The sequence below is a fragment of the Eulemur rufifrons genome, chromosome 1, assembly GCF_041146395.1.
Source record: "Eulemur rufifrons isolate Redbay chromosome 1, OSU_ERuf_1, whole genome shotgun sequence".
NCBI classification, from domain to species: Eukaryota; Metazoa; Chordata; class Mammalia; order Primates; family Lemuridae; genus Eulemur; species Eulemur rufifrons.
In genome coordinates, this window is record NC_090983.1 from 41,514,807 (window position 1) to 41,538,480 (window position 23,674).

The 23,674-nt window shown below is 35.4% G+C and overlaps 1 protein-coding gene across 30 annotated transcripts in view; it reads right to left on the reverse strand.

Moving 5' to 3' along the window:
- GULP1 (GULP PTB domain containing engulfment adaptor 1) overlaps positions 1 to 23,674 on the reverse strand; it is a 254,223-nt gene that overhangs the window by 30,776 nt on the left and 199,773 nt on the right. For 22 of the 30 annotated variants that reach the window (XM_069469748.1, XM_069469737.1, XM_069469756.1 and 19 more), the window contains 3 exons: positions 16,396 to 16,467; positions 9,516 to 9,614; positions 2,134 to 2,271 (listed from right to left, as the gene is read on the reverse strand). The exons of 1 other annotated variant lie outside the window; for it this stretch is intronic. In XM_069469748.1, the coding sequence (XP_069325849.1) occupies positions 2,134 to 2,271; positions 9,516 to 9,614; positions 16,396 to 16,467 (309 nt within the window). The remainder of the gene's footprint in view (positions 1 to 2,133; positions 2,272 to 9,515; positions 9,615 to 16,395; positions 16,468 to 23,674) is intronic. 7 more of the 30 variants (XM_069469800.1, XM_069469785.1, XM_069469685.1 and 4 more) reach the window with 2 other exon arrangements.

Genomic DNA, 23,674 nt, shown 5'->3' on the forward strand with positions numbered 1-23,674 from the left:
TCTGATTAAAATAATTTTAAACAATGAAAAGGAAATCAATTAAGAACTGTGTTTTACCACTCAACTAGCATTTTATGATAGCTAATATAGGACAATGGTCCAAATACTGCTAATTGTACAAAGTTTGAGTACTTAGCACAAAATATCAAATATATCAATCTTTAAAAATCTCATACAAAAGAACTTCAGACAATCTAACTAAAATTATTTTTCTGGTTTACAGTTGGTCACTACTTTCTGTCAGAATAAGATAATTTATTGGATTTTCTTAACTCAAGGATTTGACATATAAATTTTAGTATTAATTATTTCATGAAGTGGAAAGATGAAAACTGGTAGCAGAGGGAAAGATTCAGCAGCAATATGCTTCCAGATCCTGATTAACAACTAATTTTGTTAAATGGAATGACTAAGAAAATCAGTTTTTTCCCTGATCTTGTAATAAAATATATAGAATAAGAATATGTAAATTTAAAAAGTTTATTTCAAAAAATTATTATAAGGCAAACATAAAATATAACTGTAATGAGAATTTACATAATAACTTCTCACAAATACACCTTGTGAAAAGATTGGATGCAATGATTCCTTCTAGTACTAATAACATGATTCCTTTGACAAAAAACATTTTTCTTACAGAAAAGTAATCAGGAAGTAAGAGAGAGGTTTTAAACTTTGCCTTATTTTACATTTCACTTCACATTATTTAAAAAAAAATATGTGGGGATGTGACACTTTATCTGCAAGTGGCAAAAGGTTATTATATCTTACACATAGAAGATATTCAACAAATATCAACTTTCATCTTAATCACATAGAGAAAAACATCTGCAAACAACCATGGTTAAGAAGCACTTGAAATTTGTAAACATAATCCATTCATTCAATAATATAAATTTTAAAAACAATTTGAACTTGATATACAAGGTCTTATTATGCACACAGTATTGTCTTACATGGGTAATCATATTTTTCTGATAAGATGTTCCATATTGTTTACCAAATTCTCAAAAGATATTATGATACCAAGTAGCTTAGTGCATTAGCTTGCCTTCTTAGGGCATTTTAGTTTAAAAGATACAGATAATAACCTTGCTCCACTTTTGGTAAATTTTCAACATGGTCTTTTCCTTAAGGAAAAATTCATTGAACATCTGTTGTCTGCCTGATGTAGGAGCCACGTAGACAAATTAAAAGGTATTTGTTCTCAAGAAGCTCACATACTGAAACCAGAGAAATAAATGACATAATAGTGATAATAACATTCGTTCTCTGCTATTTTTGACAGCAAGAAAAACTAGCAAATAGATTAATTAAGTGTATTTCCTGTCTAAACCAATGAAGTTTTTGAGGTTAGATGTTTTTCCTTCATTGAAGCCATCAATGGCTGCAATGTGTGCTTTGAATTCACATTTTATGTGAAATCAGACTAGGTTATGATTAGACGTAGCTTATACTCATAATCAAGACAGAGTTTTCCTTAAGATTCCGGATGATTAAAGAACTGTTGCAGGACTTAACTTTGGAATTTGCTAGTTGTATTTACTTGCTAAGAACTTTAGATTACATTAAAAACTCACACACACACACAAACACACAAACACACATGGATACACACACAATCTTATTTTTCATGATATTAAGTTTACTAAATAACAAATATCAAGAACCAAATTTTCAAAGTATTGGAAACTATTTAAAAGAGCCATGCAGATTTTATTTCCTAGAGTTTAGAATATTTATTTTCATCAAATCCATCACATTCCAGGATGAAAAAAAACAACAAAACACTTTTACTCACCATTACTCTTTGTAATATGTTTATATTACTAAATCACACTTGAGATTAAAATTATACAATAAATTAAATGATTATAAGAGAAATAAATGCATAACATAAGCAGGCATGCATCCTAACAAAAGAAATTTGCATGCAAGTTTGTGCTCATAAACATGAGAATTTATTTAAGGATGAAATCCTGAAGCATATTCTCATGACAGGATAAATCTATTAGTGCATTTAAGTATTTGCAGACCTTATTCATTTTCAAATACTCTACTAATGCCAGAAACAAGACAATTCCTGGCTTGTAAAACATGAAAAAACCACCCTAAAACATCTGGCATACTTACACACTTTTCGCTGTCAAATACATAGCACAAATGTTTATTCGACTCAGAATCTTTGCATATGAAAGTGAATATCCTCTTGTCAGTTTTATCATCTGCACAAAATGATATTCTATGAAGCTGGCAATTATGTTGAACTTCCTGTGAACACAGAAGGAAATAAACATCGCTGACGGGATTTTTTTCCCCACCAGCTGTGTTAATAACATATAACTATGACTTTAGAAGTAGCACAATTTTCTGTCAAGCTTTGGTTTTATAATTATGTACATCCCAAACTTAAACAAAGGCATAATGGAGATGGACCTCCTGACTCAGGATTGAACTAAGATATTCATTTCAAAAGTACTTGACACAAGCCTAATATAAGAGGATCAGGGGTTCATGGACTATCTGAGCTACAAAGGATCTTAAGAAACCATATACTTTAAATCCTGCAAGTTTACATAGGAGGACATAGAGGCCCAGAGGGATTAAGATATCTTCATAGGGTTATAGAATTAACAGAATCCTTTTAAACCAGAACACTTTTCATTTTATCTCACTAAGTACCATCACAATTTAGAATACAGCTTTACACACAATTTAATGTGAAACACACTGCCATTTCAACCTTAGTTTTCTTATTAAACTTTATTTTTACACAACTTCATTGTTACTCATGCATTCTTGAATCTCTTCTTTCTAGGAAGGTCATCCTTGAAACTTCTGTAATATTTTTCATTGAGCAGGGAATGAAGTAGGTCTACATATTCAGAAAATCACTGAATCAAATCTGCTAATCAGATAGGTACAGATGCAGCACATATATATACACACACATATACACGCATACGTATTGAACTATAAAACTCATGCAAAATAGCAGATAACATACTTATTAAAATAAAATAAAAATATTCACATAAAATAAATAAATGTTTTTAGAATTACTATTGTTTAGTACAAAGATGGAGCATTTGACACTCCATTTATATTCATAGATCATCCAAATTATTTATTTATTCTTCATAGTTTTCTGAAATATTTTGGGGGTGGAAAAGAAATCCAATGTTTTTAATTATGACCGATGCAAGCAAGTAGAAAAATCAATCATTCCCTTTTCTACTGCAGTTATAAGTATCGTTTTCTAAGATGTATTATAACACCAGGAATATCAATCAGAAACTCATGGCACCAACATTATTCAGTGGGTATTTTAAAAGATTGGAGATGGAAGCAACTATAGTTTCATCCAAGGAAGACTGGCTGAATGTCTCCCCAGAAAGCCTTATATTAGGTCATACCGAATAGTGTTTGTCCTGCTATAAATTTTTTTCCTGTTTTTATCCCAGCTAAGTCAGAATTTCAGACATTTTGACCAAGATAATTATCACTGATGTAGTAAAGACCCTTATCCTTCCAAGCTCAGAGTTTGTGTCAGCTTGCTGAGATTTGATCTATCACTCTGACTTACATTACTGCTCATCAGACAGAAAATGAGTACATAAAATATGATATACAAGTAAATGCTAAGAGAATTTGTCCACAGCAATGCATTCTTCTTTCTCTGCATACAAACCAAATGGTAAGCCATCAAAAAGTTGCATGGCAAGCATGAAAATTAAAATGAGGAAGTATATTGCATGATTTTAATGCTTATTAGTATTAGTAGATAGCTTGATCCATCCATTTCAAGAGCAGAGAGGAACAATGCTAAGAAGAGGTGTTCAACTTAGGGTTTTGAAGGCATCTTCTTTTTCTTGTACTTAGAGCTTAAATAGACAATGACCACATTTGTCTAAGACTATCCTTTTTCTATATTTTGCCTGAACAGACAGTCTTCTTTGTTATTGACATATTTTCTTGTTTTAATGTCAATACAGTCAATCAAACAATAGCCCCCGGTCACACTGTTGCTCCCAAATACTGAGAAGAGGTCTATACCAGCTTACTAATTGTATGATCATGTTAATGATACATGAGGAGACAATATCATTGCCATATGATACATAACAATTATTACTTTTTCCCATTTATAGAAGAAATTATAAGTAACATAGAAAACACACCACTTACTTATCTGGTGCTGAAATCTACATAGTTTTCCATTTACTCACCAACCAGTGGGGTCACGAAAAGCCTTGGTTATGAACAGCTGGGGATAACCCTAACCTTTGTTTAAATTAGCAAAAGTATTTTCCTGTAAATGAAGTCTAGGGAGCTGAAACTTGTAATTTCATTATTTTTATTAAGTTTTTTTATTGTTGGGATAGATCTTTGTAAATTTCAAATGTAGTAATACTTTTGGTAAGATAGGATGAGATTCAGGAACACAATAAACCACAATGAAAAAACACATATCCTTTAATATCAATGATATTTTATTAGAGTTGGAACAAAAACTCAGCATATATGTTTTTACCCCCAATTCATCTATTTATGTCCCCTGTTTCTAGCACTGCGTAATCTTCAGAAAGGGGAAAGACACAGAAAGAAAAGGAGCCAACTGTCACCGAGATTGCTTTCACGCCCATTTTCATTCTCCAAGTGGTAAAGAAAAGTAAAAATTCTTTTCTCTATAAAGACCATCCATGTTAGATTAATAATGTACTTTAAAATTCTGCCTCATATGTTTATATTTAACTATAAATAAATTCATTTTAGGAGCATCATATTTAATTGTCTTTTTTCCTATATTACAACTTACGCTTAAAATAAAATTGACAGCTTTTTGGGGGGGTTCACTCATGTCTCCTTGAATAATGGTTCATAAATGCATTTCTTTAGGCTATCTCTGAATTACCTAAGAAAGTCTCTCCCTCCCTTCCTCCCTCTCTCTCTCTCTCTCTCTCTCTGTGCGTTGAGTACACACACGCACACACATCAGGCCTTTTCCTGCAGATTTATGATGCTGAAAGGCCTGGCTGGACTCCAGCAGTCGGCATTCTAAGGAGTGTCCTGGGGGCACTGATGCTCAGCAGAGCTTATAAATCCCTTTTTTAGATTACCTACATTTTTTAATGGATTCAAGAAATGGTACTTTCTATATATGGGTAAATAGTCAGATACTCTATATTCACATGTAATATGTGGGTAAAGAGTCAATTGTTCTATATTTATATGTAATATAATTGAAGTTAAAACACATCTCAAAGATTTTAAAACTCCAAGAATCCTCGTTAGGTTTGGTAGGGATGAAAACAGAGATGCTTCTTTCCCATTAAATATTTAGAAAACTTACTTTTTGGAGAAAATTCAATTGGGCCTCTTAAAAATTAGCTATTAAGTATAGGAAATTGAGACTTTTGGACAAAGAAGAAAAGCATTGGCATTATTGATGTGGGTAAGGCAATGTAAGATGATCAAAAGTCAACTGGCTAATCCTGTTGAATTGAACTTCACATTACTGATACTTTGTAAATGGAGTTTAGGTAGGAGAAGTATAAAGATTTGATAGGGAAACCTTAGGCAACACAGTGATATGGCTGACAGGTTGCAATGGGAGATCTTTATTGGCAGAAACCTGAAAATATGATTTTCCAACAACAAAAATAGGAGGTATTATTATCCACTTTCTTATTACCTTTGACTTTATTCTTTTCTCACTAAAAATTGACTTTTTATAAGCTCAGGTCAATTTTTGAACTCTATCCATTTTAGTTAGTCTTCACTCTACCATATGGCCCACTATACTTTTTTAAAAAAAATTGGTATTTCTATTTTTAGGTTTACAAGTATTTAATGTTCAGGAAACACTTTCTCTACATTTCAGGTAAAACACAAAAGATCAGGAGACCAAGAAGAAGAAATAACTTCATAAACCATAAATCATTGGTCAATTGGGATTCATAAGGGTAGATTTCCTTGGGAAGCCAAGAAAGAAAAAACAGCTATGACAGCCTAACTGGTTGATGGTAGTCTTTAAAAGAGCTTTTCATATATCTTTTATTGGAAGAAATAGTCTCATTTAAAAGGTCAGACGAAATCATGCAGGAAATAATATATTTACGTTAAAGAAAAGGTCGCAATGCATTCCCATATACTCTTCACCTAGGCAGCTGGTAACACTGCACCACATTTGCATAACATGATTCATCCCTGCTTCTACTTACATACACACATATGCTACGCACATATGATATTAGTGGTAGTCATCCTGTAGTGCTTTAAATATTTATATTTTATGCTTTTCTAAGGACATGCCATTATTAAATTCTCAATTCTAAAAACGAAATACTACATTTAATCATGTCTGCATTTTCTAAACACTTAAACTTTGCATTCTAAATGTTCAATTAGTGCATTCTAAATGTTTAGTAATAGAAGAATGATTTAGTAAATTATGGTGTAACAATTATGGTATATGAACTTGGTGAAGTTTTTACAGCCTAGGAATACCATGAATAGACTCAAAGCAATAAGAACAAGAACATATGAAAATGGTATGCAAAGCTTATTATGAGCTCTACATATTTCAAGGTGTGCTGTGACAAGTCCCAAACATTCAGATGAGAAATTGAATTAATAATTACACACACACACACACACACACACACACACACAGAACAGCTACAGAATCTGTACAGGTTAGAAGAGAACTTTCAACATAAACATGGCCTACAAATCACCTATTTTTGCTAGGCATTTGTCACTATATAGCCATTTAATTTTAAGAAGTCAATGCAAGAATTGCATTATTTTTCTTTTTGATTGCGTGTAAGACTGCACTTAGCTGGCTACACTTTGATTACATTGTCCTTCTTTAATTTATTGCTTCCTCAGTCTATTTCTCCTCTGGTAACTGCCATTTGCCTAATGAATTTATCTCAGCCATGCTTCACTTGGAACTACATTATTTCCCAGCAAACTACATACATTCCTTTATATTCTTGAATCATCCTTCCACTATCTTTTCACCATTTCCTTATTCCATGTTTAGCCAGCAGTGGTTCTTTTGGGATAACCCAAAGTAACCCAAGTAAAATCTTCATTTCTTTGTTTGTAATTTAATATGAGGGTGGGTAATAGGAGAAAATTAGAATAATTGTGGGAGGTCTTCAATTCAAGTCTTGAAAAGGTTGAAGGAATGCCATTATTCTTTAATATGGACAGTTGTCCTCAAACAGATTAAAAAAGCAAAATTTCCACCTTCAGAAATTCCGATTCTGTAGGCAACTTTAGGGCCTTAGAACTTATTTTTGCAAATGCCTCAGGTAATTTTTATGCAACTATTTCATGGCCTACAATTTGGAAATGAGGCCTGTTGAGATAGCCACCAAACTATGCACTACAACCAAATCCCCTCAAACTTTAATGTGCATATGAATCACTAAGTTTCTTCTTAAACTGTGGATACAAATTCCCTAGATCTGGAATGGGGCTGGCAATTCCACGTTTCTAACAAGCAGCCAGTAGATATGGAAGCTGTTGGTCCACAGACCACACTTTCAATAGCAAGATGTTCCTGGGAACAGGTATTCACATAGATGAAAGTATATGTATGGGACTTACTGGACTAGAGAAAAGGTGCAGGCCCATGAAAAACATTTTCATAATCTGTTTACAAGACAGGGGTTCCTTTGGTTTTCAAATTGAATTAACTTTTCAATAAGCACGCCTACATTGTTAGAAGAAAGTTTTGACAGCATGTATTTGTAAAATACTTTGAGTGGATGGTAATCAGTTTTTCCAAACTGATTATCATGGTCTTATCACAATTACTAAACTGTATTTCTGAGGCATTGTGAATAAAGTACTTTATTAGTTTACTAGGCTGCCATAACAGCACAGATTTGGTGGCTTAACCAACAGAAATTTATTTTCTCACATGCCAGAGGTTAGAAGTCCAAGGTCAGGGTCAATGGGTGTGGTTTCTCTGGGGCCTCTCTTCTTGGCTTGCAGAACTGCTGTGTCCTCACATGGACCCTCCTCTGTGTGTGTGCCTGACCGCGGTGTCTCTTCCTCTTTTTATAAGGACACCAGTCATATCGCATTAGGGCCCCATACTTAAAGTCTCATTTAAGTTCAGTTACCTCTTTTCGGGACCTATCTCCAAATGCGGTCACATTAGGGGTTAGAGCTTCAACACAGAAATTCTGGAAGGAAACAATTTAGTCCATAACAGGTACTTATTAATGAACTTGAATCTAGAATAGGTTATATTTTAAATATCTTTATTGGATTTGGAGGGGACAAAAGCCCTTTATTAAAACAAGAAACTTAAGTTTACAATGTATAATGGGATAAGCTGTGTTCCCCTAAAATTCTTCAGTTGAGGCCCTAACCCCCAGTACCTCAGAATATGACTATAGTTGGAGCGTCAACTTAAGTAAGCAGGAGGCCATTAGCCTGAGGTTTTCTCTGCACTTTGAGCTCCTACGTGACATGCTTGAACCTAACATAATATGCTAACAAAGGGAAACCTAACTTCGGTAGGAGTATAACAAACAGCCAAGTTTCAGCCAATCACACGCTACCAACCCATTACACCGTGCATAATTAAGAAAGGTGCCGAGCTGTAGCCAGTCAGGTGATTTCTCTACCTTGCTTCCTGGTCCAGCCTATAAAAAGCTCCACATTCACAGGTGGAATTCCCTGAACCCGATTCATGAATGCCTGATTCACGAATTTTTCTCTGCTCAAATAAACTGCTAAATTTAATTTGTCTAAAGTTTTTCTTTTAACAGGAGATAAGGCCTTTAAAAAGTTAGTTAAGTTAAAATGAGGCAGTCAGTGTAGTTCCTAATCCAATCTGACTGGTATTCTTATAAAAGAGGAAACTGAACATACAAAGAAACAACAAACCTGTGTACACACAGGGGGAGGATGACGTGAAAAGGCAGCCAGAGGGCGGCCATCTGCAAGCAAGAAGAGAGGCCCCCGGAAGAAACCAATCCTGCTGGCATTTTGGTCATGCACTTCCAGCCTCCACAATCATGAGAAAATAAATTTATGTTGCTTAAGCCACCCAGTTTGTGCTATTTTGTCAGGGCAGCCCTCAAAAATCAGTATACACTGATTTGGTCTACAGGCAATAAAAGTAAATGCAGACCATTTTAATAAACAACCCACAGCTCTCGTCTTTTTTCATACTCAGTAAACCAGTAAACCATACTGTATGCATCAATTTCACATCTCATGATGAAAAATTCCTAAATATAAGACCAAACGCTGTTGAATAAATTTAACATAAATTATTACATTCTGAAGACAAACCAAAGAACAGACTGCTCAGAAAGTAATTTCAAAAGTTGGTTTCCTCTCTAAAAAGCCTAGAGTTTCAAATTGTCATTAGCTCAGAACAGTTCAAGTTGGTAACAAATTTTAAATATTCATTAAAATAGGAATATAATTGCAATTAATTAAAGGTCAGAGGGATTCTGACATTCAAAAATAAGACTTACCTTTGTTTTGGGTTCTAGAATTTTCACTCCATAAATTGATATTTGCAACTCAACTTTAGGAATTTTCTGGCCTTCAGATTTTTTGATATGTCTTGCAAACTACAAATGAAAAATTATTCACAAAACTATAATATTGTTTCTATGGAGAATGAACACAAATAAATATTTGGAGTTTGTATTCAATGTCAGACTTTCATTAGGTGAATTATTGCCCATTATAAAGTATTTTATAAAAATAGTCTCAAAATATCTAAAAATCACAGCAATAAATCATTATAATTCAGACTGATTATCAGTAACTTTGTAAAAACACAATTTTTTAATGTACTTCTTTCATAATACTTAAAAAATTGTATTCATACAATTGTGACAGTTGAGAAAATTAAAAACAATTTATGGGAAGATAAGCAGAGATTGATTTATTTTTCTTTGTGTATATGGTTTCTAATACCTTTAGAGAACTTGCAGTTTACTAGCTGATGGACATGCTATCTTTTCCATTTCTAAATATCTACCTAGTTTGGAACACTAACCTATCCAACCAAATCAATAAATAAAAAGAGGTAGATTACCATATGGAAACTGAAGCTAAGAATTGAAGTAAGTATCCCAGCTAAAAGACTCAGGTATAGAACTCGACTCAGTCTAGAATTATAAATATAGTGAATATCTTGAAAACACAAACATTTTTTCAATGGTTTCACAGTAGTATTTATTGTACCTTCTTATTGAATAATAAGTGTACATAAATGCTTATTAGGTTCTGTTATAAAACCAAAGAGAAAATCAGAATATTCATGCATTTAGTAGAGTCTCTGCCTCTCTCTCAGCATTTCTAGATTTAATGGGAGGAAAACTACAAGAGCCAAATTAAACTTGAATATTAAACAATATTTTTTTGCTTTTATTTTAGAATGCATACATACATTTATTATATACACACACAATACATATATGCTATTTAGTATAAGTTTTCCCATGCAGTATTTGGAACATACTTACACGAAAAAGTTATTCATTATTTGTCTCAAATTCAAAGTGTACTCGACGTCCTGATTTTATCTGACAATTTTACTCTCTCTCTACTTTTCTTCTCTCCTTCCTCTCCCCATCTTTCTTTTTAAGAAATAAAAACTATTGGAAAAAGAATTTCTCATCCTTCTTCTAGGGCTTCAAAAAGTTATTTCTCAGTATAACCTTTTTTTCAGTATATGAACCATCCTAACTTGAGTCAAAATAGATGACACGTAAGGCAAGGGAGAGTTCTAGCCCTCTTGCATGTCATATTTATTTGCATTGTGTATTTCACCATAATTTATGGCAGATGTAAATACACATGGTATAGCTCAGTCCTGGAGCAGGGTGGTTAAAAGCCTTTTTGTCTTTTCATGGCTTTGCACTGCCATGGAGAGTGACATAATTAATGCATATACCAATGCCTTGAAGTGTCCCAGGGGGTACCATTTGTTTTATTCCATTTTGGGTGGTGTAATTTTTCAGCTTGCTGTATGTCCTGCTCTACAGGCTGCTATTTCTTTTCTTTTCTTTTTTTTTTTTCCTTTGTATCCAGCGGTCTTAAATTCTGCACATGATTCAACTAACTTGTGCCAGAGAATTTTCTTTTTGTCTTTAAGAAACTTATTTTTCTTGACTGTAGCTCTTTAAAAATTAACCCAGCTCTCTCTCAAAGAAAGTAGATTAACTTTGTTTTTTTTTCCCCTTCATAATCTCCTTGTTTTATTAGCATAATTAAACAACTTGGGGTTTTCCACATAAGAAGGCTTACAAAACAAACCAGCTGTTCTCCATCTACTTGAATGCATCTGAACAAAGCGACCCCTGTTGTTTGCTGCAGAACATGCTAAACTTGCTTCCCAGGTGTTGCTGTTTTCCAGAAACAATGAGCAGTGGCTGCTAAGGCCCCTTCCACATCTGGACACAACCATTCCTGTGACCTCTGACAAAAACCACGCAACCTTTACTTCCTAAAACTCTACCACAGAACAACCACTATTATTAAACTTATCTTTGCAGAAGAGAAGAAAGAATGGAAGAAATGAAGAAGAGAAGGAAGGAGAGAAGGCTGAGGGAGAAAATACACAAAAGAAGTATGAAGGAAGAGAGTGGGAGGAAGGGAGAAAGGGAGGAGAAAGAGAAGGAGAGAATGAGAGAAAGAAAAACAAAAATAAGCATAAAATATCTGATCTAAGGTTTCTGAAACCTTTCTTTCTGCTTTTTATCAGGAGGAAGTGATTGTGCTCAAAAAAGCTTCATACAATCCAACCTTATTTAAAAGAGAGAAAAATAAATCTCAGAGAAGTTATATACCTCGGGCATAAAATGACTTTGTAGGAAGTAGGTAGTAGTTTTGCAGATATCCAATAAATTATTCTTTTACACAACATATTCTCTGCATTTAAAAAATAAAATTCCCACTTCTGTTTCCATGCATATCAAGATTCACACTAGCTATGGGCTTTGATTATTGAACATATGTTGCAAGACTCTTATGCTTAAGGTTATATATTCATTTAATATATATTTTAAACAGAGTTTAATATTCTCCTTCCTGCCTATTTGTTTTTCTAAAACTTAAGCTTATTGTAATCTATAGTTTGTATGATCCCCTGTAACTCCAAGTTTCTACTTATAGATCTTTTGTGTTCTAAAATATTTCCAATTTACATTACAAAGACATGCTCATCAATCTGAATCTGTTACATTATATTCTTTTTTCTTCCTATTTATGCTTTAATGTTAATGCTTGAAAGATCTTTCTTGCAAATTTCTTTCAATTTTGCTTCAGTGGATTCATTTCTTGATAGATCTAGATAGATAGAGTGATCTGCCATTAAACCTTAAATATTAATGTAATAATCCAATACAATTTAAATTACAAAGAGGTGAGGCATAAGCATTCTGGAGAATGACTGGTTACAACAAGCAAATAAAGTCAAGCCTTCATCACCATAAAATAATAAGGAATGATGAAGTTTTACTTGAAATACATAAATATATCACTGATAAGTAGAACTTCTAAATTTAAAGGGGGTATGACTGAATTTCAATGTCTTTATTACAAGATACCTATGCATTTCACAAAGGACTTTTTAAAAAGTGAAATCTAACTATACCACTAATGGATATATATATGTATACATATTTTATTTGTTTAGGCAAAAAAATTATTAATTTATTACTTTGGGCCTATTCTTTTATTGTTTACTTTTTATTTTTAACTATTATGGGTACACATAATAATTGTATATCTTTATAGGGTCCATGTGATGTTTTGATACAGACATACAATGTGAATTAATCAAATCAGAGTAATTAGGGTATCCATCACCTCAGGCATTTATCCTATCTTTGTGTTAGGAACATTCCAATTTCACTCTTTCAGTTATTTTTAAAGTGTACCCTAATTTGTTGTTAATTACAGTCACTTTGTTGTGCTGTCAAATACTGTTCATTCTATCATTCTGAACTACTATTACTCTTTGTGGTTTTTATATTAAGTTTTTGATTTAAAGTATTCCAAATAATCCTCTGGGGAAATCAGCTATGTTTGTATATAATTAAATTAAGCTATAAACATTATATTAATCAAATAACTGATTGTGAAGACAAAATAGAGAGTTACGCTACCGAGAGTGAGGTTGAATAGAGAAACTGCAGGGCTGAGACCTAACAGGACTTGACAGTAATTCCCAAAGGCCACGTTCCCTTCAAGTAACTTCATGTAATTTTAAGTTAGCTGCATTGGAGTGGAGTCTCTCCTTTGAAATTAGGGTCTAAGAATGCTTCCCTCTGGTTATCTCTCAGAGAAATTGGTAAGTTTTGAATCTATGTACCAATACTTACATGCAAATATCACAAACAAATTGTTTATGAAAAACACTGAGCCTTCTGACATTTGCACTAGTTGTGTTAATAAAAACAGATAAATCACTATTAAAAATAAAATTCATTATAATAACAATGCTATTAAATACATAGAAATTGAAAGGGTTTTTAAATTATTACATTTTGGAAAATTGGGTATTTTCTTAAATGTCAGGCTAAAACATGATTAAGAAATACAAATTGTTGAAAATGATTAGGAAATGGGGGGGTCGGGCGCGAAAAGAAAAAAAAAAAGATTAGGAAATAGAAAACATGTTTTGATAAACATAGAATCTGAAAGTAAAAACTTTAATGCTTACAAAAATATTATATTTAAGAAAAATGTATAAGCTATAAATTATCCATAAAGTGACAGAAAAATATGAAAAAAATTAAAGTTTTAAGAATTTTCTTGAAAACTAAGCAGGCATCATTAAATATAGAAGCATGAAAAGGACATCATTGAAAATCCTTTCATTTTTCTATGAGCTTTCATTATTATCCCTAAATTTTAAATTCTTTATGTGTCAGAAGCCAATTCATTAATATTGCAAACTTTTGAAAAGGGGGTAAATATAAAATGTTACCTTATGTGGAAAATAAAATCAAATACTAAACTATAATAGATTTTTTTCAAAAGCAGTCAGAATATATACATTTAAGAAAAATAAGCAGTAAATTAAAATGGAGATGTGTACATAGGAATAAACAGCAAATTTCTTTTTTTTTTAGTAGAGTCCTAGCACCACCTACTGGCTATTTCTACACGATACCGAAATTTGAAGGAAGGTAGGGTTTACGTTTTAAAAATAAATATACATATTCTTGGTATACTTAGAATTGTAGACTCCGACTCTTCATACAAAAGAAACAAAAAAAAATAAAATTAAATTAGATACAATTCATTGTTTTATTCATTCTCATTAGCGCATGAATCATTACCCTTAGATGTAGTTTCCTGATAGACAAAATTTTTTTGCAATCAACAGAATAAAGATTGCTTATTAATACTACGTATTCTGGAAGACACATGACAGACAAAAGCTAATATGAACTAAGTGTGCATTTTTAAACTATACTATATAATTTTTATCTTATTGTAAATCATATTCCTTTATTAACAAAGTGCATATCTAAACATGAAACTACATAGGGTTCCCTTATAAAATTCCACAAAAATATATGTAATCAAGCCAATATTTGGAAAACATTTGATTTCAAGTATCTTCTGACGTAGGATCTAGTCATTATGTAATTGAATGCTTTTGGTTTTGGATTTGGGTCAACTGAATAAAGAACTTCTTAGGTATAAAGAAATACTAAGGGTAAATACCACTGTTCTTTTATAAAACATTCTGATTGTAGTGAAACTGGACTTACGCCTAGAATTTGCAACATTTTGAAAACATTTAAAGAGAATCCTATTCTAAATATCGTTCATAAACCTTTAGGTCTTTTAAATCCTCTTTTAGTGCTTAAAAATATTGACCAAACAAGGGCAAGTCCAGATTATTACCTAACGAGTAGTAGAAATTAATGGTTGGCTAATATACTTTTTTGCCAAATGAGAGTGATATTATCTTGGGATACTTTTGCATATTTACTTTAAGAAGATTAGGTAAAATATTTGCATGTAAAATGAATGGATAAAAATATTATCCACTTGTATTTCTTTACCCAGAATATAAACCATCCCACTTCAATTTTTCTTCAATTTAAATCCGAGTAGATTCCACCTGTTATGACATTCTCAAAGCAAAGTACTGTAGTACTTTTTAATGTCTACGACTTTGCCTGACACAATCAGAGGCTTAACCCTACTGTGGAATAACTCGATGATCTCTACCAAATAAAATATTAGAGAAGGGTTGTTTCTCCAAAAATGTGAGAGCAACTATAGAGAATAACAATTAATTATATAAACAGAGTAGTAGTATGTAGTTGTTTTTTTTTTTTTTTAATAAAGATGAGAATTCTGTTCAAGTTTTTCAAAGTTTAAAATCTCAGTGAGAACAATGTCCTTTGAGATGTGGAACTATGAGAGAAACATTCTGTGTGGCACCTCGTGTAAGATTTTTCTCAGGAAATTTGTTGATTAAGAATATGTAAGTTTGCTTATTAAATGTCCTCTTTTCTCGTAGGCACCAGTGTCCCCCTGGCTGCTCATGGACATGGCAGATCCTCTCACAGGACATCTTCAATGTACAGAATCACTGCAAAATTCTGCTTTGGAATCAACTCTAACTCCACATTTTCAACTGAAGGATAAATGTCCTAACTGTTAGAGATACTTGGTATGCCATTACCCATTTTTGAGTTGGGGCATGAGTTCATATTGCCCAAGCAAAGTAAAAACAACCTACAGAATAGCAACACTTATGGATCACTGCCATGAAATTTTTTGGTTGAGTATGAAACATTATGCCTTAGAAAATATGAATAGTTGGCCGGGCGCGGTGGCTCACGCCTGTAATCCTAGCACTCTGGGAGGCCGAGGTGGGCGGATCGTTTGAGCTCAGGAGTTCGAGACCAGCCTGAGCAAGAGCGAGACCCCATCTCTACTAAAAATAGAAAGAAATTATATGGACAGCTAAAAATATATATAGAAAAAATTAGCCGGGCATGGTGGTGCATGCCTGTAGTCCCAGATACTCGGGAGGCTGAGACAGGAGGATTGCTTGAGCTCAGGAGTTTGAGGTTGCTGTGAGCTAGGCTGACACCACGGCACTCACTCTAGCCTGGGCAACAGAGTGAGACTCTGTCTCAAAAAAAAAAAAAAAAGAAAATATGAATAGTATGCCATATACAGAAAAACAATTAATTAGTTGTGTGTACACATTTATAATTACAAATGTTTCTTTGGATGGTATTTATTCAATAGTTCATTTTTAATAGGGTGAAACTATATCTGCCTCAAAGCTATTATTCATGCTTCGATTTCCATCAATTTGACAGCATCAATACACTAGACATTTATTTTAGGAGTTCTCCCTACCTTTAGTTTCCTTACAGCATCTCTCACAACTTCTGTTCCTTTCGGCTGTTCCACTTCTGTACTGCCAAGAAACTAAAAATGGTCATTTGTGAGACACAGGCTTTACTACATCATATAGCATTAAATCATTTTGAACTATGAAACTTCGTAATAGAATGGTTTGACAGTAATGCAAAGCCAAATCCTCATTAACCAGAAGTATTAATTTATATTATTTTTATGTTATATAAAAATATAAATATGTCACTTGATCATTTACAATTCCTATTAATCAGATATTTTTTAAAAAACATACATTTGTTCTAAATATTTTACTTGCAGATATTCAATAGAAAGAAAACTAAAGTTATTTTTCTAAAGGAATAGAGTACGTTGATCTCAACAGTTAAAATTTAGTAAACTTATGAATAACTAAAAAAATCTGTAAATTCAAAGGATATAAGGCCGGGCGCGGTGGCTCACGCCTGTAATCCTAGCACTCTGGGAGGCCGAGGTGGGCGGATCGTTTGAGCTCAGGAGTTCGAGACCAGCCTGAGCAAGAGCGAGACCCCACCTCTACTAAAAATAGAAAGAAATTATATGGACAGCTAAAAATATATATAGAAAAAATTAGCCCGGCATGGTGGCGCATGCCTGTAGTCCCAGCTACTCGGGAGGCTGAGACAGGAGGATCGCTTGAGCTCAGGAGTTTGAGGTTGCTGTGAGCTAGGCTAACGCCACGGCACTCACTCTAGCCTGGGCAACAGAGTGAGACTCTGTCTCAAAAAAAAAAAAAAAAAAAAAAAAAGGATATAAATGCTTTTTATTTGTTACTATATTTAAGTTTCATTAGTATATTTTGTAGTTTATGATTTGAAATCAACATTTTTCTTTGTTTTCCAATTATGAGACACATCTAACATGTAGAATTTATAAGACAAACTTTTTAAAATACCCAATATATACCATTTGGTAAAGTTATATCTAGACTAGATTAAGAAATAAAATATACATGATCTATATTTTACTAAGTTTTAAATAACCCTGAAGGTAGTCATTGAGGATGTTTAGTTAAAACTTGACCAATCCAAAAATGGAAACATTTTGTAATAATTACTATATTGTAATAAAATCTCTACTCTGGATAGACATAATGCCTCCTAAATAGAAGTCCAATAGAATGAAATGTTTGAGACCAATTAGAATTGAACTATGAAGGTTTTATTCTAGAAAAAATTTCTATATCTTACATAGCAAATAAACATTAAATTCATGAAGTATATATAATTTCCCAAAGACTTTTTTGCTCTTGTTATGTACTACCAATTATAACACCACAGAGAGTCATGAATTCATCACTTCTCATATGTATAGACTAGACATGTGTGTGAGTACGTGTATGCACAGTTTACCGAATAATTAAGTGGAATCTTTTTCATGTGTTAACTTAGAGAATGAAAGAGAACAAAAGAAAAGGAATTTCTTATTCTTTCATTCTTGAAAAATTAGCAGCTAAAATTAGAGTCTCATTTTTTAAAATGGGCTTTCTGCACAACTAGCATGGGAATTACCCAGAAAGCAGATTAAAATGTAAAAATGCAGATTTCTTGGTCAAATAAATGAGAATTTTTAGAGGTAGGGCCAGGGAATTATATTTCTAAAAGCATTACAGGTGATTCCTTGTACTAAAGTCTAAGGAACCAAGTTAGAAAATAGTTAATAGGTCATGAGGATAGTGGAAGGTAGCTACAAAAGGTGAGTTGAAAATACAGGAAATATCTGCTCTTCCCTTTCTTATCAGCTCGTGGAGGAGAGAGAATAAAACTCAGTTTCACTGAGGCAAAGAGAAGTTTCACCTCTCAGGTACAACCATTTCTTTTTTCAATATGCTCAAACTATACCAAACGGCTTCTGGGGCCTAGATAAGACATCATCAGGCTTTCAGATTGTCCCACTGTGAGCTCAAGTTGTTGGTTGATAAGGTGTACACAGAAAACAAAAGTAAATGAAAAGTTCTCTGCTTAAGAGGAATTGAAAACTTGCTACCAAGATGTGAAAGACAGCCAAGTCTATTCCTGACACCAATGGACCTGTCACATCTCTGTTTTCTCTGTTTCAGATGAGTATTTCCAAACTTGGCTACATGATAGAATCACAGGCGAAGCTTTAACCTTATTACCAACGCCTACGAGTCTGATTTAATTGGTCTGGGGCAGAGCCAAAACATCTGTATATTTTAGAGCTCCTGACTTGATTTTAATGTGCCACCAGGTGTGAAAACCACTGTTTTAGATCATCCAGAAAGGATAAAGGGTTCAAATAACAGAGGGGGATTTAACACAATACGAGCTATTTAGTTCTGAATAAATCCATGGGGTAAGCTGTTCTCAGCTTCTCTGAATTTATCATATCACTGAGACATTCGCCATTGGTGGGTGGTCTAGTATTAGCAGGATCAGGAAGACAAAGGCAGATTCTTTACGGGTAAGTGATTCCTGAACTAGAATGAGGAAGGGGCTGATGTGTCAATAACAGACTGTAAGTGTTACTGGCAATATTTTTGGAAGAATATTCATACTTTGGCAAAAATGTCATGAGTCATGAGTATTATATGCAAACAGGCCCATAGGGGAAAATTAAGGAAGAATTCCAAGTATATTCTAAATGAATCAACTTCTAGCAGTGCTCCAGGAACCTTTTAACATGTTTCTTTCACACTGGCTTTAATTAAATCATCTGAGTAATGAAACACCAGGAGAAGCCATGAATGATGGTGGAAATTAAACTAAAAGACATCTTAATATGGAACTCACCACCTAGCCAAACTTTTTCTTATGTAATGTTAGATGGCCTAATAAAATAATTTTAAAAACAAAAAATAGTTTATTCCTGATAGTTTCTGTCTTTTTTTAAATCATAAAAATCATCATGATACTTAGATTTAAAATTCGTATTTATATGCCTTTCATATGCCCATATAAAGTGTTTATAAAACTCAAATATAATGCAGCTTAAGTATGATTCTAAGTTCTAGGCTTAGAATCTGGAGCTGTTAGAAAAGTCACCTAATCTCTGCCTTGTCTGATTCTTTTGAAAGCTAGGGATAATAATATTGCTCTTTTCTCCTTATAAAATCATTCTAAAGAACAAATGCATTAAAAATGAAGGAAAATCCCCTATTTTATCTCTAAATTGTTTATAAGGGATTGCCATTCCTTTATTTAATGATTGTTTGGGGAAGATACTAGGGCTTAGTGGATACTGTTGGTACCTGCTCAGTTCTCCTGGGATCCATTTTATCACCCCGGGGCCCCATCCTCTAGCTTTCACATGCTTTGCTGGTAATGACTCACACTCAAGACCTTCAAGAGCATATTTTTTGGGCAATGAAGTCACCTTACCAGTACTGAGAGCTGAAATCAAATGGGAACATTTTGGCATTTATGTGCCCTTCCCCCCAGACCCCCATATCACCACATTCCTTAGTCAATGACTGACTTGGCGTGGAGGTACAAAATGCCTAGCTCCTTGCTTGGAGGTGGGGTAAACTCCATGGTATAATGTTATGCAAAGCTTCCTTCAGAATCAGGCCAAGCCTGGGCCGTCACCTGATGTGTACACTTCCTTCTTCCCCTCATCTGCTCTGATTTTCCTACTCCTTTATGGGTTTCTCCTGGGAGCACTCCTTTAATAAATCACATAAACTCAGATCCTTGCCTCAGGGTCTAATTCTGGGAGAAACTGACCTAAGACACTGGTTAAATGCTTACAATTCCAGGAACATACAGTATAGTATGCAAACACATAAATAACTGAAATAATCTGTCATAAGTGCTATCAAAAGACTTGTACAAAGTATACAGGTTAGAGGTAAGACTTTTTCATCTTTTCCACTTTGCCTGATGCCTGAGGGGTAAAAGAAATGTTTGAATGGAATTATGTCACAGGCAGGGAATTAATCCACCTTATCCCAACAGAAGAGTTGTTAACCAACTGAAGACCTAGGCCAGGGGAGCTCTGGACTGCAAAAGGCTATGCACAGATGAAGAGGACGTGAGGCACATTCAGGGAACAAAGACACTTAGCAGAAGTCCACATGCTGAATGGAAAGTCCCCTAGTCCCTTTCACAGCCTGGCTCCCAGGATGCTGGCTGCTAGTCTTACAAGCCTCCAAGCTGGAGAATTCTTCCCTGGGGAAAGTGGACCAAGAAAAAACAAGACAACCTATGCTGACAATGGGGTTTCCCCATGAAATAGACGGGTCACATGTTGGTCACCAGTTGACAAGCCCTGTTCAGGTACAAAGGGCTGCCAGTTGGCTTCTGAGTGCTTCAGTCTTAAATATCAAAACAGAGCAAGCACGTGCATATATCTGAGAAAAGCCTCTCACATGAAAAACTGGGAGGCAAACAAAGAAACAGGAAAAAAACAATGGGAAAGAGGCAGAGAGAACGCAAGGAGAAAAAAGATGATTAAACCCCTAAATCAATATAAATATATTTCATTCAAGATGAAAACAGGATGTCAGAAAAAGTAGAATTTAGAGAACAAAAGAGAGTTCATATAAATTAAAACTATGACTCAGGGAATATGCCTGACCAGAGATACCAGCTGCCTGAGCATCTCAGTAAAAAGGAAAGGTTTGAGATGAAAGAGAAAAGAACAAACAAACAGATAAACATAGATCAGGTGTGATTCTGAGGGAAGGGTGCCAGAACCTTCAGGGGACTCCATGGGAAGAAGTTATGCATCAGAACAAGGAGGAGCAAGATACTGGCAGATGTCAACCTCCGAGGCTTGAAGTCCAGCGAAAAGGGTAGGTGGGTTGGTTTATTTTTCGCACCCTCACATCTCTTGACAGTCAGCGGGCTTCCGAGCTGCTGGAGTGAATTTCTACCCCCACGAGACCAAAAGCTGCTGCCTCCAGTGACCTGGGAGCTTCTTGTGGACAAAACACCAGGCTCCCAGCCCCCATGGGGCACCTTCTGTCACCATAGATCACAACTGAGAGGTAGCAGCCATATTGCTTCTTTATCCAACCTGCGCCTTTCTCCTCCCCAGGGGGCTTTAGACTCTCAGTTCTTAGCTCACTTGTTCCCACACAAACATTTGCCAACTCCGGCCCAGACTGTGGGAGCCACAGGGGTCCAGTTGGTCCCGAGGGATCTGCGTGACCCCAGAACCTGGACATTCAAGGTGGGATGCCTTGCAGAGACAGGGACAGAGATGACCAGAGAGCTAGCTTTCCAGGCTCTTTTTCCTCCCTCACCCATGGCTGCCGAGAGAGGCAATTGGGCCACCACACTGAGGCTTCTAAGGGAGCTCAAACCTTTCCTTTTAAAGTCTTGCAGTGGACTAACGGATGCTTGAATAGTGAGCTCCCTGCTCACCAGCCCTCCCTGGTGCTGCATGCTCAGTGGCTCCATCAGAGCAGGACACACCTTGAAGCAGAGGGACAGCAAACCTCCTTGAGCACCCATCCCATAAGCAACTCAGCACCAGCATGCTTCTCCCTGTCATGGTCAGGAATTCATCTTCGGGGATCCAGGGGCAGCCCCACAAAGCCAGATCCCATACTCCGAGGACTTGATTGTGTTGCTAGGGCACATGAAGGGATTTTTTAACTAATCTCAGGAGGCAAGGGAGCCTGCATGGGCAGAACTAAGAAGAGAGTGCGGTGTGGGTGAAGCACCCCTCCCCCCACAGGAAGGCCATACTCTCAGCCCAGGACAGGATCCTGGGTGGAGAAGTTCCTCAGCCCCCAGTGCGATGGTGAGGGAGCTTAGCTAGCTGGAGCTCCTATCTGCTGGCAGACATTGGAGGAAGACCAGAGAGCAGGGGAGGAGGGAGAAGAGGGAAACCCACTCCTGACAGCCAGCTTATGAATCTCAGATTGTCCCATCTCTGCAAGCAGACTTTCTGCTTGGGTGGGGCCACTTTAGGCTCTCCCTGGGGGCTTTCTGCAGTATCTGGGAGCAGACCTTTGACTTCTGCTGAATCAGCTACGATGCCAGCTTTTGTGGATCCTGAGGATGGGCTCGCCAAACCCAGCCCCACCAAGCCTCACTCCCCGACCCATCCCTGCTGTGGTAGAGAATAAGGACTCACCTGGAAGTTCCATCAGCTGGGGCATTCAAGTGCTTCTCCTGAGGGACTAGAGCTGGTCACAGGACCAAAAAAACAACACTGCAGCTTGTTCCTTCTGGCAAGGAGGTCAATCTGCACAGACCTTTCCAGCATCTATTGACTCAATCATCCGGGATGTGTTGATTCTCATCCACAAGCACCACCTACTGTCTCAGAGATTAAACTGGGCGTGCCAGTACAATTCACACTGTTAAGAAGACCACAGGGCTGAGAATAAAGGATTTCAAAGGCCTCTTTCCTCCCTCATCAAAGAGAGAAAGGGAATCTGCCCACTCACATAGCTCACCATGGCTACAGCCTACAAACTACTAGCAACTCAGAAAACTACTACACTAAGGATATCTATAACCAAAGCATCCATCCAGAAACTAGAGTGCCATCAAAGCACCCACAAGCAAAGCCAAAAGTTCTCATCTAATATGTGCTACAAACACACCCGTATGACTGGGCGGGGGACGGTGGGTGGGGATGCCCCAACTAAACAAAACAAAATCCAAAATTAAGAAGCAACAGCTGCTCCAAATGAGAAGGAAACAGTGAAAGAACTTGGGAATTATGAAAAATCAGAGTGAAAAGACACCCCCAGAAGGGAACAACCAGCTCTATAGCAATGGATACCAACCATAATGAAAATACTGAAATGTCAGATAAAGAATGAAAGGAAAAATAGTTTTACAGTTCGTATGAAACCAGAAAAGGCCACAAATAGCCAAAGCAACCTTAAGCAATAAGAACAAATTGGGAGGCATCACTCTACCAGACTTCAAGCTGTACTACAAGGCTATAGTAACCAAAACAGCATGGTATTGGCACAAAAATGGAGACATTGACCAATGGCAAGAACAGAAAACTGACATAAAACCATCCTCATATAGCCAACTAATCTTTGACAAAGCAGACAGCAACATACACTGGGGAAAAGAATCCCTATTTAATAAATGGTGCTGGGACAACTGTATAGCCACATGCAGAAGAATGAAACAGGATCCATATCTCTCACCACTCATAAAAAATTATTTATAATGCAAGATGGATAAAAGACTTAATTATAAGGCATGAAACCATAAAAACTCTACAAGAAAATGTTGGAAAAACTCTGGTAGATATCAGTCTAGGCAAAGAATTTAGGAAGACCCCAACGGCAATCACAGCA